At 37.1% G+C, this 14195-nt stretch overlaps 1 protein-coding gene across 1 annotated transcript in view; it reads right to left on the reverse strand.

Moving 5' to 3' along the window:
- Positions 1 to 895: 895 nt before the first annotated feature.
- The window catches only part of cpt1a2b (carnitine palmitoyltransferase 1A2b), a 40410-nt gene continuing 27110 nt past the window's right edge, over positions 896 to 14195 (reverse strand). Inside the window, exons 12-19 of the mRNA XM_037978808.1 lie at positions 13470 to 13575; positions 12657 to 12773; positions 11636 to 11800; positions 8375 to 8503; positions 7982 to 8137; positions 2443 to 2556; positions 1659 to 1751; positions 896 to 1240 (exon numbers count right to left, since the gene is read on the reverse strand). Of these exons, the coding sequence (XP_037834736.1) occupies positions 1121 to 1240; positions 1659 to 1751; positions 2443 to 2556; positions 7982 to 8137; positions 8375 to 8503; positions 11636 to 11800; positions 12657 to 12773; positions 13470 to 13575 (1000 nt within the window). The 3' untranslated portion in view covers positions 896 to 1120. The remainder of the gene's footprint in view (positions 1241 to 1658; positions 1752 to 2442; positions 2557 to 7981; positions 8138 to 8374; positions 8504 to 11635; positions 11801 to 12656; positions 12774 to 13469; positions 13576 to 14195) is intronic.

The following is a 14195-nucleotide window of genomic DNA, read 5'->3' on the forward strand; positions in this document are numbered from 1 at the left end:
TAAAAATTCATGCCTAAATTTTGTCACATTTAGCTTCAAACACTGTTTAAAAATGTAGTGTTGATTTTCTGATGTCACTTTTTACAACATTTAGCTAGTTACATGTAATTGTTACAGCTACATACTAAATCTAAATCTAAATGCTAAATGTTAAATCTAAGTGTTAAATGTTAAATCTAAATGTTGTAAAAAGTGACATCAGAAAATCAACACTACATTTTTAAACAGTGTTTGAAGCTAAATGTGACAAAATTTAGGCATGAATTTTTAGCACAAGCTCCTTTACAAACGGCGCCCCATATGAAATAAATAAATTTAAAAAAACAGTTTACTATGTTATTCAGAGGCAGATAATACAATGAGCTAACATCAGTTTGATACATGTCAAACATTACTTTTAAAAAAATAAACAGCAAAGGAAGTACCAAGCAGCCAGAGAAATTAGAGGTGTAGCTTTAATATTCAAATTACATTTAAAAGTATACAAGTAATACCGGTTTAACCCACACCAAAATAAGAACATATTTAAACAGCTTTCCGCCTCTCTGGTGTTTTATTAATCATTACAAATAAAAAAAAAAAAAAAAAAAAAAAGAGCATGACTCTGTGTGTGTGTGTGTGTGTGTAAAACAAACACATTCTCACTCTGTGTGTATCTGTGCATCAACACTAAAAAGCAGCAACAGTCAAGTTTAAAAGTAAAAACAAGGATTTAAACGAAAATTCCACTGAAATAAATGTGCGTTTAAACCCTTTACCACACATTTTATAGAGTAAAATAAAAAAAACATTAATAAAGAGCTTCAATGAAATCGTTCTATTAGAAGAATTCAATATTTGTTTTATAATTATTAGTATTTATTACAATTTACATTTACTGAAGTTTCCAATATGAATTTTGTTTAAAAAAAAAAATCTGTTTAATATCTTTTTTTTTTAAATATATACATATATAAAAAAAACATGTTCAATCTGTAGTTACAACATTGTGAAAAGGATGTTTTTTTTGCTTCAGGTTAAACCGTCAAGTGCGTCGTCTTTACATCCTGTCCCAGTAACATCAGAAGTAATGCATTGTGAGGTACTGATGGTAAAACGTGTCCAGCTGGACTCAGGGGGGCTACTTGGACTTCGACCGGACGGCGCCTTTCGAGGAGGAAGAGGTTTTGGCGTCAGCTGACAGAAGAGTCATGATGTCCGCGAGTGCTTTCTTTATCTGAGCTCCAAATCTGTGGGAGTCCTGGGAAGATGAAAAAAGAAAAAAAAAAACAGTAGGGACACGAGATGCATATCAGGTAAAATGTTAACCGTATTTGTGGGTAGCCAAACTTTGAGGCCGACTCTGGATCCAATTTTTACTTTCCAAGTGTAGGCCTGAATTACTGCGCCGACACAAATCAAGTACATTTTAAAACCACACTGAGAAGCACAATTCTCCAACACTTGCTGGTAAATACGTCGTCCTTTTGAAGGATCAGAACGCCATCTGCTGAGCATTAATTATGGATTCACTGAATTAAAAAAAAAGTTGTTTTTTAAGCTTTTTCCTTGTCCTTAAAGCGACGGATCCTTCAGGACATTATTAGTTCAGATTTAAGTTATCTGTTAATGCTATGACGAAACAAAGCAAAACTGAAGGTAAGAGAGGCTTTACTTACAGTATCGCTGCAGGAGTGCTTCGATGACACGTGGAAGTTTATCATGTCCTCCCCGACAATGATGTATGAAACTCCGTAACCATCATCTGCCACCTGATGTCACAGAAATGACACGAGCATTCGTTTTAATCGCAATCCACATTACAGCATTTTGCAGACTTCGATCCATTACTCTTCCACTTCAGAACCAGGATCCACAATGTTGGGATTAACGGAGCTTTAATCCGTCTGGGATCCTTTATCAGATGATATGTTTCTGTTGGCCTCGCTGAGTGAAGATTTTCAACACGTACTGGGGCAGTTTACAGCCTCAGTCAGAAACGACTGGATTACAAACTCCAGAAAGGGGGTGAGCTTCTGCCCCGATTGATGGGTCCTGTTCGAAAGTGGGGACAGAACAGAGCGAAATGCTGACAGGCAGATTGAGTGATCTGGGTGCCGTGTTGGGTCTGTTGCATTTGAAAGAGAACAACATGACCCATTAGGAGGAAGGCTCGTGGCAGATCCGGGACCAGCTGAAAAGCTTGGATCCTGCAGCCTGATTGGGAATACTTTGGTTTGTTTGGCGTGGCAGGTCTGAGGATCTCAAACCACAAAACGAACAAGCAGCAGAACATGGATGGATGGACACCTGTGTTACATTACTGGTCCTTGTTCCACTGTAAAATTTATCATTGCGTCTTATTAGTTTTACAACAATAAGACCAAGATTTGATAAAACACATCCAGTGTGTTCTTGCTACTCAAATATACACTTAAAACAAGACAAGCGTGCGTAACTCACAGGTCCAAACCCTCCACCAAGTGATATGAAATCCGGGTGGTTCTTCAGGTCAAACAACTCCATCTGCTGAATGGGGGTCTGGCTCGTGGAGAGGCGCCACGGCTCAGACAAAACCTAGAGCGTGACAGGCAAAGGAAAACAAATTTTAAAAAAATGGAGCCAAATCCAAAGCATTTTGTTATATCCATCACTTGCTGTACAGCTGCATTTGTACCCAATCCTGCTTCGTGGACATTGGTGGTACAGGATCTTTCCACTGCTCTTTAAAACGTTTTTGGTTTGTTTGTCAGGAAGGAACGATACAAAATGGTAAATGGTCCACACTTAAATGGTGCCCTTTTTAACCTCATCCAGGGTTTTAGACTGCAACAATTCCATCAATTACAACAAACATTTTCCCATACCTCCACCATACAAGAGTAGAAAGGAGCAGGAAGAAGATACCTGCCCCTCTCTCAATAAGCATAAAGTCGATTAAATGGTCGCTGTCGCTAAAGAGAAAAACAAATGGCAAACAATTTCCTTCCTCACTAAATTAATTCAGATATATATATACACAATTCAATCATTTTTTCCTTTTAAAGTCTTTTAAATTGATTTATAGTGGAACATTTTATCAGTTCTTCGTCCAAATTATTCCATAATTTTACTCCATGAACCGAGAAGCACATTTGTTTAAAAGTGGTACTTTTAAAATAAAACTTTTCCTTGTATTTCTATCATTTGAATTAAAAAAAAAAGTAATTTAGCTGTTAATAGTCTTTTCTTTGCTTTAAACATAACTAATAAGATTTTTAAATTAACCAGTTCTTGAAATTTCAGAATTTTTGATTGAATAAATAAATTCTCTGACATTCACTTTATGTAAAATTCTCATGATTTTCTTTTGTATCATAAACAGTGACTTAATATTAGTTTTATATGTACTGCCCCATACCTCTATACAATAAGTTAAATATGGAGCAATAAATGAATAGTATGATGTGTGAAGTGTCGACAATTCCAACACTTTTACAAAATGTTTTTTATATATTTTATGAGACTTCCACTCAAGTCTATGATCTAAAATGACCCCTAAAAATGTAACCTCATATACTCGCTCCACTTGATTGTTGTTAATAGACATCGTTATAGTATCCTCTATTTTTTTATTTTATTTCCAAAGATCATAAGTTTTGTTTTATTCCAATTTATAGTTAATTTATTATATTTAAACTAGTCATCCTACCAGTCATTTGTTCGATAATATTATTTAAGTCATCCCCTGAGCAAAATAAATTTGTATCATCTGCAAACAGAATATATTTTAACTTTTCAGATACATCACAAATATCACTGATAAACAAAAGAAAAAGCTTTGCTCCTAGCAGTGAACCTTGGGGGACTCCACATGTTAGAATTAAAGGATCTGATTTTTCTCTTCCCATCTGTACAAACTGTTTTCGATTAGTAACCAATTATAAGCAATCCCTCTCATCCCATAATCCTGCAATTTGGAAAATAATAGTGTGATCAATGGTGTCAAATGCTTTTTTTAAAATCAATAAATATCCCCGCAGCAGATTTATTTTTTTCCATCGCCTCTGTAATTTCTTCATTTAATTCTAGTAAGGCTAGGGATGTTGATATATTTGGTCTAAATCCATGTTGACGATCATTCAACAATTTGTGTTTTTCAATATAACTGTCCAATTTCTGCACAAACCATTTTCCCATTATTTTAGAGAACCGAGGAAGCACTGAAATCGGTCGATAATTGCCAAAATTATGTCTGTCCACCATTTCTAAATATTGGAACAACTTTAGCCAATTTCATTTTTTTCTGGAAATGAACCACTATGGACTGATAAATTACAAATATAAGTAAATGGTTTAATAATGCAGTCAATAGTTGTTTTTTTAATAATTGTATCAATTCCATCACCATCAACGGATGTTTTATTTTTAACTCCTTACTAAAGATAAAATTTCGTTTTCACTTATATCTCCCAAAGACATTGACTGTGAAATTCTACTTCCACCCTTGAAGAAACCAATCCCACATTTACAAAAAAAAGAATTAAATTAATTTATAATCATGTTTACAATACTATTCAAGATCTTCCATATTTTTTTATATTACCACTGTTTTCTCTAAACTGGGAATCATAGTAATTTTTCTTAGTTAATCTTAATAGTGTTGTCAATTTGTTTTTATACATCTTATTCATCTCATTAATTTTAGTTGGAAATCCAAGAGAATTTTTACACAACTTATTTTTCTTCTTACACGATTTTAACAATCCCTTAGTCACCCAGAGTCTTTCTTTTGCATTTTTATCATCCTGCCATACTGAAATTGGAAAGTTCTTATCATATAATGATTTATAGATTTGCATAAATGCTTCTTATGCCACATTTACATCCTTAACATATACTCCATTCTAATTTTCCTTTAGTAAATCATTACAACATTTTATTATCGTTTCATCTGTTCTAATTCTAACATACCTTATTAGATCAACTTTAACTTTTTTATTTTTTCTGCGATTGGACTAAATATAGGCAAATGACCACTTATATCATTTATTTAACTCCACTGTAGATAAACTTTCCAGTTTATTTTGTGAATAAAATATCAATTAAAGTTGAGCAGGTACTAGTTACTCTTGTTGGTTGTGTAATCACTGGATATAAACAAGTTGTCATTTTATGCTGTCCTTGATTTAATAAGTCAATATTAAAGTCTCCACATATAAACCAAGTTCTTTTATCATTTAATCCATCAAGAAGATTTTAAACCCTTTCTGTAAAATATTCTATGTTGGAACCTGGTGTTTGTTTGTCTCGTTCGTCTATATGTGGCCCTGCGATGGACTTGCGACCTGTCCAGGGTGTCCCCCGCCTCTCGCACAGTGACTGCTGGGGATAGGCACCAGCTACCCGCGACCCGGAATGGAGAAGCGGCTAAAGAAAATGGATGGATGGATGGATGGAACCTGGTGTTCTATATATGCAAACCACAATAACGTAACTTGTGTGCGTCATCTTCATTTCAACACTAACACATTCCATGACATCATCCAAAACAAATGACATACGTTCCAACCTTTCAAAACTCATAGAACTATTTATATACAGGGCAACACTCACACCATTTGTATGAAATAGATTATATCCTTCCACATCAAAATCCTTTGATTTATCATTTAACCAGGTTTCAGACAATGCTACTACTTGAAACTGAGTACTAAACGTTTGAAAATATTCACTAATCTTGCCAAAATTGGCATTAAGACTTCTACAATTAAAATAAATAACTGAAAAATTATCCAAGTCCACTAAACTATTCAATTGATCCTCTGTGTAATATTCACAATTATTAATCCCATTTAGTAAACTACTTTCTGCATCAACATTATTGTCATAGTCATGTATTTTAAGATCCGTACCACCATTGTCTATTCAAGTTTGATTTACTTGTTAGATTTATTTTAATTATTAACCAAATAAACTTCCTAACTGTGAAGAGAAAAAAACCAAACTTTGTTCACTTATGTTTGGCAGCAAGTGCCTTAACTTTCCTGTTGTGGATACGGGCCGTCTTCCATCCAGTTCACAAGATTGACTCCAGATCCATTTCCTTCTCTGGAATGTCCGTGTGGATTCCGAACTCTCGCAATCCAATTGCAGCAGCTTGGGGATCAATATACACCTTCGCCTTTCCAGAAAGAAATTACTGCAAGTATTCTGGGGTTTGGAGTCCAACTGGGGGGTCACTTTGGAAAACCCTTGATCCTCCCTACCACAAACTGGGGTTTCCCTTTTTTTATTTTTTAATAATTTGTAGAAAGGTGACTCCTACTGTATGAGAGAAAGCTCTATACGCTAAAACTAAGAACGCACGTGCAAATACAATAAGCACAACCAAATTAAGACAACCTCTTAAAATTAACAAATGCTCTCCATAAATAGAAAACATACAAATGAACACCTGAAACTAGTCAGAGCAAATGCAAAACAACACACTGCAAGTTCTTCCTACACACCCGAGTCCCTGCATCTTCAAAAACAACAAATGCAAATAAGAGAGCTGAAACAACAAACCACACTCCATCTAGTGTGGTTTGTTGTGGTGCAGTTATCTTAACTTTTTTGTTATTCCAAGTTGTTAAAAATAACGCCAGATCTGATGTTTGCACTCACGCGCCCACACGACTAAAGACTCAGCTTCAATACCGTGAAGTCTCAAACTTGCAGGTTTTAAAGTCAAAATAAAAGTTGTTTCTGATTTAAAGTCAGCCGAATATAAACGTTTATTAGACACGTAAAACCGAGTTTGTGACCTGTGCAAAAAGTGTGTTAAGAATTGTTATTTTGGAAAAATTGATACGTTCCTTACATTTATTGGATCGCAGCATCCGGAAACAAAATTATTGTAAATTTGAAGCCTTTTTGAAAACCGTAGATATGCAATTAATTGCTATACTTAACTGCATTTTTGTTTCTGCTCCATATATATGGTCAAGAGTGGAAAAAAAATGAAATGCAAACAACCGTCTTTGCATTTATAGTAGATTTGAGGCGTGGGTGTTTGTTCATTTTCATGTATTGTGTGGACGTGCAGTGCTCTCAACTGGATAAAGTTGTGTTTTCTTGATTAGCTCATGTTTTGTGTGTTTGCATGAGCCGTCTTTAGCTGCGCCGCTTGACCCACCGGTGAATATGGGAATTATTAAAGCTTGGTGCAGAAACTCAGACATCAGATGGTGGAGATCTTAGCATGATCAAATAAAGAAGACATTCTTTAGGACCATAGATTGATGCTTAAGTTACTGATGCTGTTAAATATGGCTTTATTTTAGCAATTGTAGCCTTTGTGCCTCCCTGAATGTAGAGTAAAATGTTTTCAGCAAAATAAAATGAACTGAACTGAGATTTAACGTTACTGCCCAGACTCACCTACACACCAGCAACACGCCACGGTGTTTTGATCAATCTACTTATTCGTCTTCCGGATGGTTGCAGCGAACCATCCGGGCTGTGTGTGGAAACACTGCATGGTTTCAGAGAATTTGGAGGAAGATTAACTCATGGAAGCAGTTTATTAGGAGAACCCGTATTTGCTTGAGCTTTGGCAGCGCCCATCATGGTTTAGGATGGAAGTAGGACTCAAAGGTTGAATCCATCTCGCTCCATCTGATCTTCATTGTATCGTTTTGTTTTGGGTTTTTTTTTTTTTTTTTTTAGGGGAAAAGTTAAACAGACTTGATGAAAAATGCTTCAGAAGCTACCCCCAATTCTGCCATATTCATCTGCCATAGTTTATACTAATGCCTGCTGATTTCTTTTTCTTTATTCTTTTCCCCATGTGCATTTTAAACTTTTTTTTTTTAACCCAGCAGTGAAAGTCTGTAACTCGAAACTTTCTAAATGAACCACGTGGCACTTCAAAACCAAATTCTGACAAGTGGTTCACGCGCCAGCAAATAACCCTGACTGCAGACAAAAGCTCTAATAAAAAAGCTGCCCCACTTTCTGTCAGTCGTCAAATGTTTACCTCTTTGAGAAAAGGCGAGTCCACCCCCAAGTACTTGGAGACCACGTAGAGGCAGAAGAGGTGTCTGTCGATCCCGGCTCCGGTCATGGCAAGTCGATAAAGGTTCTGGTGCTTCTCTGAAGCCTGTCGGAAGAGGCGCCTGCATTCTTCTTTCGTCTGGAAACAATGGTACAATTTCATCTCTCGTATAAAAATGAATGGAAACTCTGGTTTTACTTGAGATTGGACCATTTCCTGCATCCTGTCTGGGGGGGACGAAAAAAAGAGGAATTTCTGAACAACTGAGGCCAAGAAGCTGTCTCATGTCGAAAGCCCTTTCATTTGTATTTTCAAAGAAGTGATTCTTTGCTAAGAGTTTTGAGTGGCGAGCAGGGATAGAACGAGCATCATTACCTCTTCACCCTCCAGAGCTTTTATAAAGGCGCAGCTCTCGTTGGAGCAGGATCTCACGGTCTCTGTCCGGCCCTCCCTGAACAAGCGGGTCATCGATGCTTCATATGTCAGACAGAATCCACCACGATCCTGCAGAGGGACAGAATCTCAATGTTGGGTGCTGTTCGACATTTCCCAGAGGTTTTTTTTTTTTTTTTTTTTTCCCCTTTTATTTGAACAGGGACAGTGCACATTAATAAACATTTCTGTAAATGAGCCAGTGTTAGCTAAGTAGCTAGTTTTCAACTGTAGTCCCTGGGCAAGGTTTAAAATGCCAACATAATAAAACAACATTAAAAATTAGTGCAAACAATAAAATACATAGTTAGTAATCTACATAAAAGTTGGACATTAATCTGTAAAAAACAAAGACATTATTACAAATATAAGATTTAAACAGCATACAAAAGTGCATCAGGCAGGCAGACAGAAGTTATTGATTATGATTACAGGTTTGATTCTCCTGTAACCATGTCTTTAACATATTTTTGAAAGTTCTGTATGTGTCTGCATTGCGTATATGAGTTGGAATGGTGTTCCAGGACTGGGCTGCTCGCACTGAGAAGGCTGACTGACCAAATGAGCTTTTTCTCAGTGGGACTATAAGGTTATTAGAAGAGACAGATCTGGTGAGTCTGCTACCTTGTGTGAAAAAAGTGGTAAGTGGTGGTGGAGCAAAGCCATGTAAAATTTTAAAGACCAGATTTGCATCATGAAATGTAACTAGATTTTCCCAGTTTAACAGGACATGTTTGTCCAGTATACTACAATGATGAAAACGAAAGGGTTTCCTGTCCAGAACCTTTAGAGCCTGCTTGTAGACAGACTGGATTGGTTTTAATGTTGTTTTACAGCCCCGTGACCAGCTGCTAAGACAGTATGTTAAATGAGGCATAATCATTGCATTAAAAAACAATTTTGCTGCATCTGTGTTCAGATTATTTCTTATGTGTCTGAAATTTGCAAGGTTGAGTTTGACTGTTTGAGTGACTTTCTTTACATGTTTTTTAAATGTGAAACTTGAATCCAGAATGAGTCCAAGATATTTAAACTCTGACACTACTGTGATGGACTGGCCTGCAACAAACACATCTGGGTCTGAGCAGTTTGATACTCTTTTTGTAAAGAACATAGATACAGTTTTTTTAACATTTAGATGTAAACATGAATTGTGGAGCCATTTTGACACATGTAGCATGGTTTCAGAGAGTTTTTTGGCTACGTCTTCCTTGGTCTTACCATGTACATAAATTACAGTATCGTCTGCATACATTTGTATCTCACATCCTTTGCACACAGAGGGTAAGTCATTTATATACAAACTGAACAGAAGAGGGGCCAGTATTGATCCTTGCGGCAGGCCCACATTATTTCTCATGTAAGATGAGTGTTCATTATTGACTCTAACAGCTTGTGATCTGTTTTGTAAATATGATTTGATCCAATTTATAGCATCAGGAGAGAAATTAAAGAATGTTAATTTTGTGAGGAGAACATCATGGCTGATGGTGTCAAACGCCTTTTTCAAGTCCAGGAATACAGCTCCAACTACTCCCCCCTTGTCCATTTTAGTTTTTACAGTTTCAATAAAGTAACAAGTAGCAGTTTCCGTGGAATGATTGGCACGAAAGCCAAACTGCATAGGATGTAGCTTAAATGAAGAGCTGTTCAGGTGTGACATTAGTTGATCTGCTACACACCTCTCTGCAATCTTTGAAACTACAGGGAGGATGCTGATTGGCCTATAGTTTGCCACCTCATTTGAATCTCCTGTTTTGAAGACAGGCGTCACAATAGCTGGTTTCCATACTGCTGGATATAATGCTTGTTCGAAGGATGAATTTATCATGTTTGTAATAGGATTAGATAGAGTCTCTTTGTGTTTTTTCAACAGTAGTGAGTCCTGTTTAAAAGCGTCTTTTGATTTGGATTTTTTAAGACAGTCTATGATTTTATTTACTTGGAATTGAGAAACCTTATTAATAGAGAATACTGGTAGAGTTGTATCTAATGGCTCGACGTTGACTGAGTCTACAGGTGGACTATGAGTTAGTGACTTGACAGAGTCTATGAAGTACTCATTGAAAGCAGTAGCGGTTTGAAACGGGTCTTGTGTCATGTGACCATTTATATGCAGCTGTATTTTTTTATCTGACCTCTTGTAGTCTGTTCCCATTAATTTTCTCAGCTGATTCCATGTTTCTTTGCAGTTTCCCTTTCCTTCACGGATTTTGTTTATAAAAAGAGATGCCTTGGATTGCCTCAGTTCTTTTGTTACTCTATTTCTAAGGGTTGTATACTTGCGCTTATCATGTATTTGCTTTGATTGTATATATACTTTTAGTGCCTTATCTCTCTCTTTCATTAGTTTCAGTATTTCCTCATTTATCCAAGAGAGGGTATGTTTTTTACAGTGTCTGGGTTTTGTTTCTTTTTGAAAGTGCTCAATTGTGGATTGAATTGTAGCTGTGAACATGTGACTGTCTACTTCCACATTTGTTCCTGATAATAGTTTACACCAGTCTATTTCGTTAATTGCTGCATCAAAGTGACATTGATCTGTTTTGGGAATTCGAGAATACTTGCTTTTTCTAATGACTGCTGAACTGAGCCGCCTCCTTGGTAGTTTTCTTGATATTAGTGTTAAGTTATGGTCAGATAACCCAGTGACCATATTAAAAGATTTTGTTATCCTTTCTGGTTTATTGCTGAACATTAGATCAATCTGAGTCTGGGTGGTAGATGTTATTCTGGTTGGGCCTTTGATGAGCTGCACAAGATCATACTTTGTCACGGTGGATTTGAGGTGGATTCTGCAACATGTTCTTTTAGTTTTCAGAACCTCAAACAAACTTTAACAAGAAAAATGGTTTCCCCTAGTTTTCTTTAGACCTAGCCAACACAGTTCCCTTAAGGTTCACATGCTCAAGTGTTACAAAAGATTTCAGAGCTCGAGTTCTCTGACCCGTTGTTACGAGTATGTCTGAATAATTTGTTTAGACGTACAAAAAAAAAAAACAACTTGAATTTATCTGCAAGCTCAAAATTTTAATGACTAAGTTGAGTCCAAAAACGTTCAAAACAAACATGCCATTTTTCTAGTACCTCATTATTTTGGAAGACATTGAACCAAATCAGTTCATTTTCACAACAGCTGCCGTTCCTTTGTTTATTTGGACTCCACAGAAGTTCACAGCACACATCATTAATGTTAATAGTTACCCTGTAGTACGCCAGCTGCAGGCTGATCTGTATGAAAGCATCAGGGCTGATGCGGCACTTCTTGATCTGACCCTTTCCGAAGTCTCTGAAGGGAAACACGTGACAGTCCACGTCATCTGCCAGCGTCTGGGCGGCCGCCAGGGAGCTACAGATCTGAGCCTGAACCTGACAGACAGATAAACACAATCACACACTGAAGAAAGATGAACCGTTGCGGACATTTAGTAACAAGGTTTTAGCTGGGAGCACAAAGGAAAAACAGGTCATTGGTTCAACTAAATTAATCTTTTTATTTCGTTGTCTTAGCCTGAATTTTAAACAAATTTTCTGTTTGATTTTACAGTAATAAACCCAACAAAATACTTCAGATTACTCAAGTTAAATGGGGAAAATTTGTTTCGTACATATTCCAAAAATATAAAACTTAACAGTGGAACTAAATGATTTCAGTATATTTACCTCTAATCTGATAGCATATGGAATCAACACCAGAGTAACGCCTCTAATAGATAGGTCTACCACCAAGCAAAAGACGGCAGGAAGGACCAAGGAACTCTCCACACAGAGCCGAGACAGTTGAGGAGAAGTACAGACCAGGGTTAACAAATGAAATATTTTCAGACCATGAAAAGCATCATGCTGTGGGGAGGGGTTTCCATCAGCAGGATTTGAACAACTGGTCAGAGCTGAGTTAAATAGAGAAAATCTTGATGGAAAACCTATTTGAGTCAGCTAAACACAAGCTGCTGAGGCAAAACTCCAGTGGGTTAAACAGAAACAGGTGGACTTCAAGACTTCAATCCAACTGAGAATCTGTGGTTTGATTTAAAGATTGTTGGACACAAAGCAGCACCCATCTATCCGGAAACGGACAAAAAAAAATTACTGGCTATGAATCCTGAGCTCATGGACACATACTTGAAGAGACTTGCTGCAGAAGATGGCTCTGTTCATTGACTTGAGTATTTTCCGTCGGCCCGATGCTTATAATTAAAGCACAAACTTGAAGGGGTGTTTGTACCTCTGATGGGATGTCCCACACAAGCCTCTGAGGTGGGGGCAGTGAGCGCTCCACTTCGCCTTTACAGTGTCCGTCCTCCATATATCCCAGCTGGAAGGCATCTGTGGCTAGAGTGTACTAAGCAGAAGAAAAACGAAACAAACAAACAAAAAGAAAAACAGCAAATTTATGTCTTCGAGACAGCTGTGGCTGAGTGGTCATAGGAGTTTTAGCTTTTCTGAACATGAACTGAAGCTGCATGATGAGTAACACATTTTCCCCATATACCCATCGATCTGCCAGTGTTTGTTTCAAGAAAACTATGTTTGAACATAAAGAGACTCTTGTAATGTGGATTTTACTGTGACCGAGTCAAAAAATAGATACATAGCTGGTAGCTGACTATCTAGACAAGAGTTGTGAGCTGTGAACATAAGAGATGGCAATAAAAATACAAAACAAAAGGCATGTCAAGACATTTTTTGAATTTTCTATTTTCTGTAAGGTTGCAAAATGACAAAGATTGGATTTTGGGTTGCCTTATCAAATTAGAAGTGTTCCTCATTTGGAGCAAAAAAATTAGAATTTTATTCATATCGCACGGCATGTGTAGCTTATTTAACAGCGGCCAAAGAAATACAACACAGGAAGTTACAGCTGTGAGGGATTGACAACATGCCAATTTCTGTGTCCAACTTTTCCTTTTTTTGAGCAAACTTCCTGCTTGCACGACAGCCAAGAAAGCGAGCTCCACATCTGTTCCGAGTTACAGATTGGGAAAGCTTGTAAGAAACAACTGCACCGTATAAGACGATAAAAGGCGGACGTTCACACCTCCCATAGGTGAGCCACCGTTGGTGCATCAGCCCACGAGTGCTCAGCATTCAGCCCGTTCTTCCCGTTTTTGTAGATCACGACGGAGAACGATTTATCGAACCACCTAAAAATGGGGAGAAAAGGGCGATGAAGAACAAAAGAAGCAGTCAAGACTTTTATTCTCTAAGGTGCAATAATAATTTGGAATTTACTTTTGTAATCTAAGCTGAGAAAATGGATGTTTTGATGTAAAAAGAGGGCCAAGACCAACAGACTGGCTGCCAGTGAGAGTTTGCATCTGTGCACCCTGGGGGACAACTGAGAAACAACGGCATGTGTTGCAAAAGGCTAACAAAGTCTGTTAAATGTTATAGGAGATTACCGTATTTTCCGGACTACAAGTCGCAGTTTTTTTCACAGTTCGGCTGGGGGTGCGACTTATACTCTGAAGCGACTTATGTGTGAAATTATTAACACATTATTATATCATTTCACATGTTATTTACACACTAAACCGCAAGAGGGCGCTCTAGGCCTGTGTTGAGTCTGACGTAAGTGACGTAGAAGGGGAAGCGCCGCATCTTCTACCTCCGGAGTTAGCGGAGTTGTTTAAAAGTGACACCGAGGATAAAGATTTAATTGGATTTAATGATTTGGAGTGACACGGATGGTTTGATAAACTTGTTAGCATGTTAGCATTTATCCTGTAGTTATCTGAATAACTCTTAATATGTTATGTTAACA

The sequence above is a fragment of the Kryptolebias marmoratus genome, linkage group LG12 (genome assembly GCF_001649575.2).
Source record: "Kryptolebias marmoratus isolate JLee-2015 linkage group LG12, ASM164957v2, whole genome shotgun sequence".
Classification (NCBI taxonomy): Eukaryota; Metazoa; Chordata; class Actinopteri; order Cyprinodontiformes; family Rivulidae; genus Kryptolebias; species Kryptolebias marmoratus.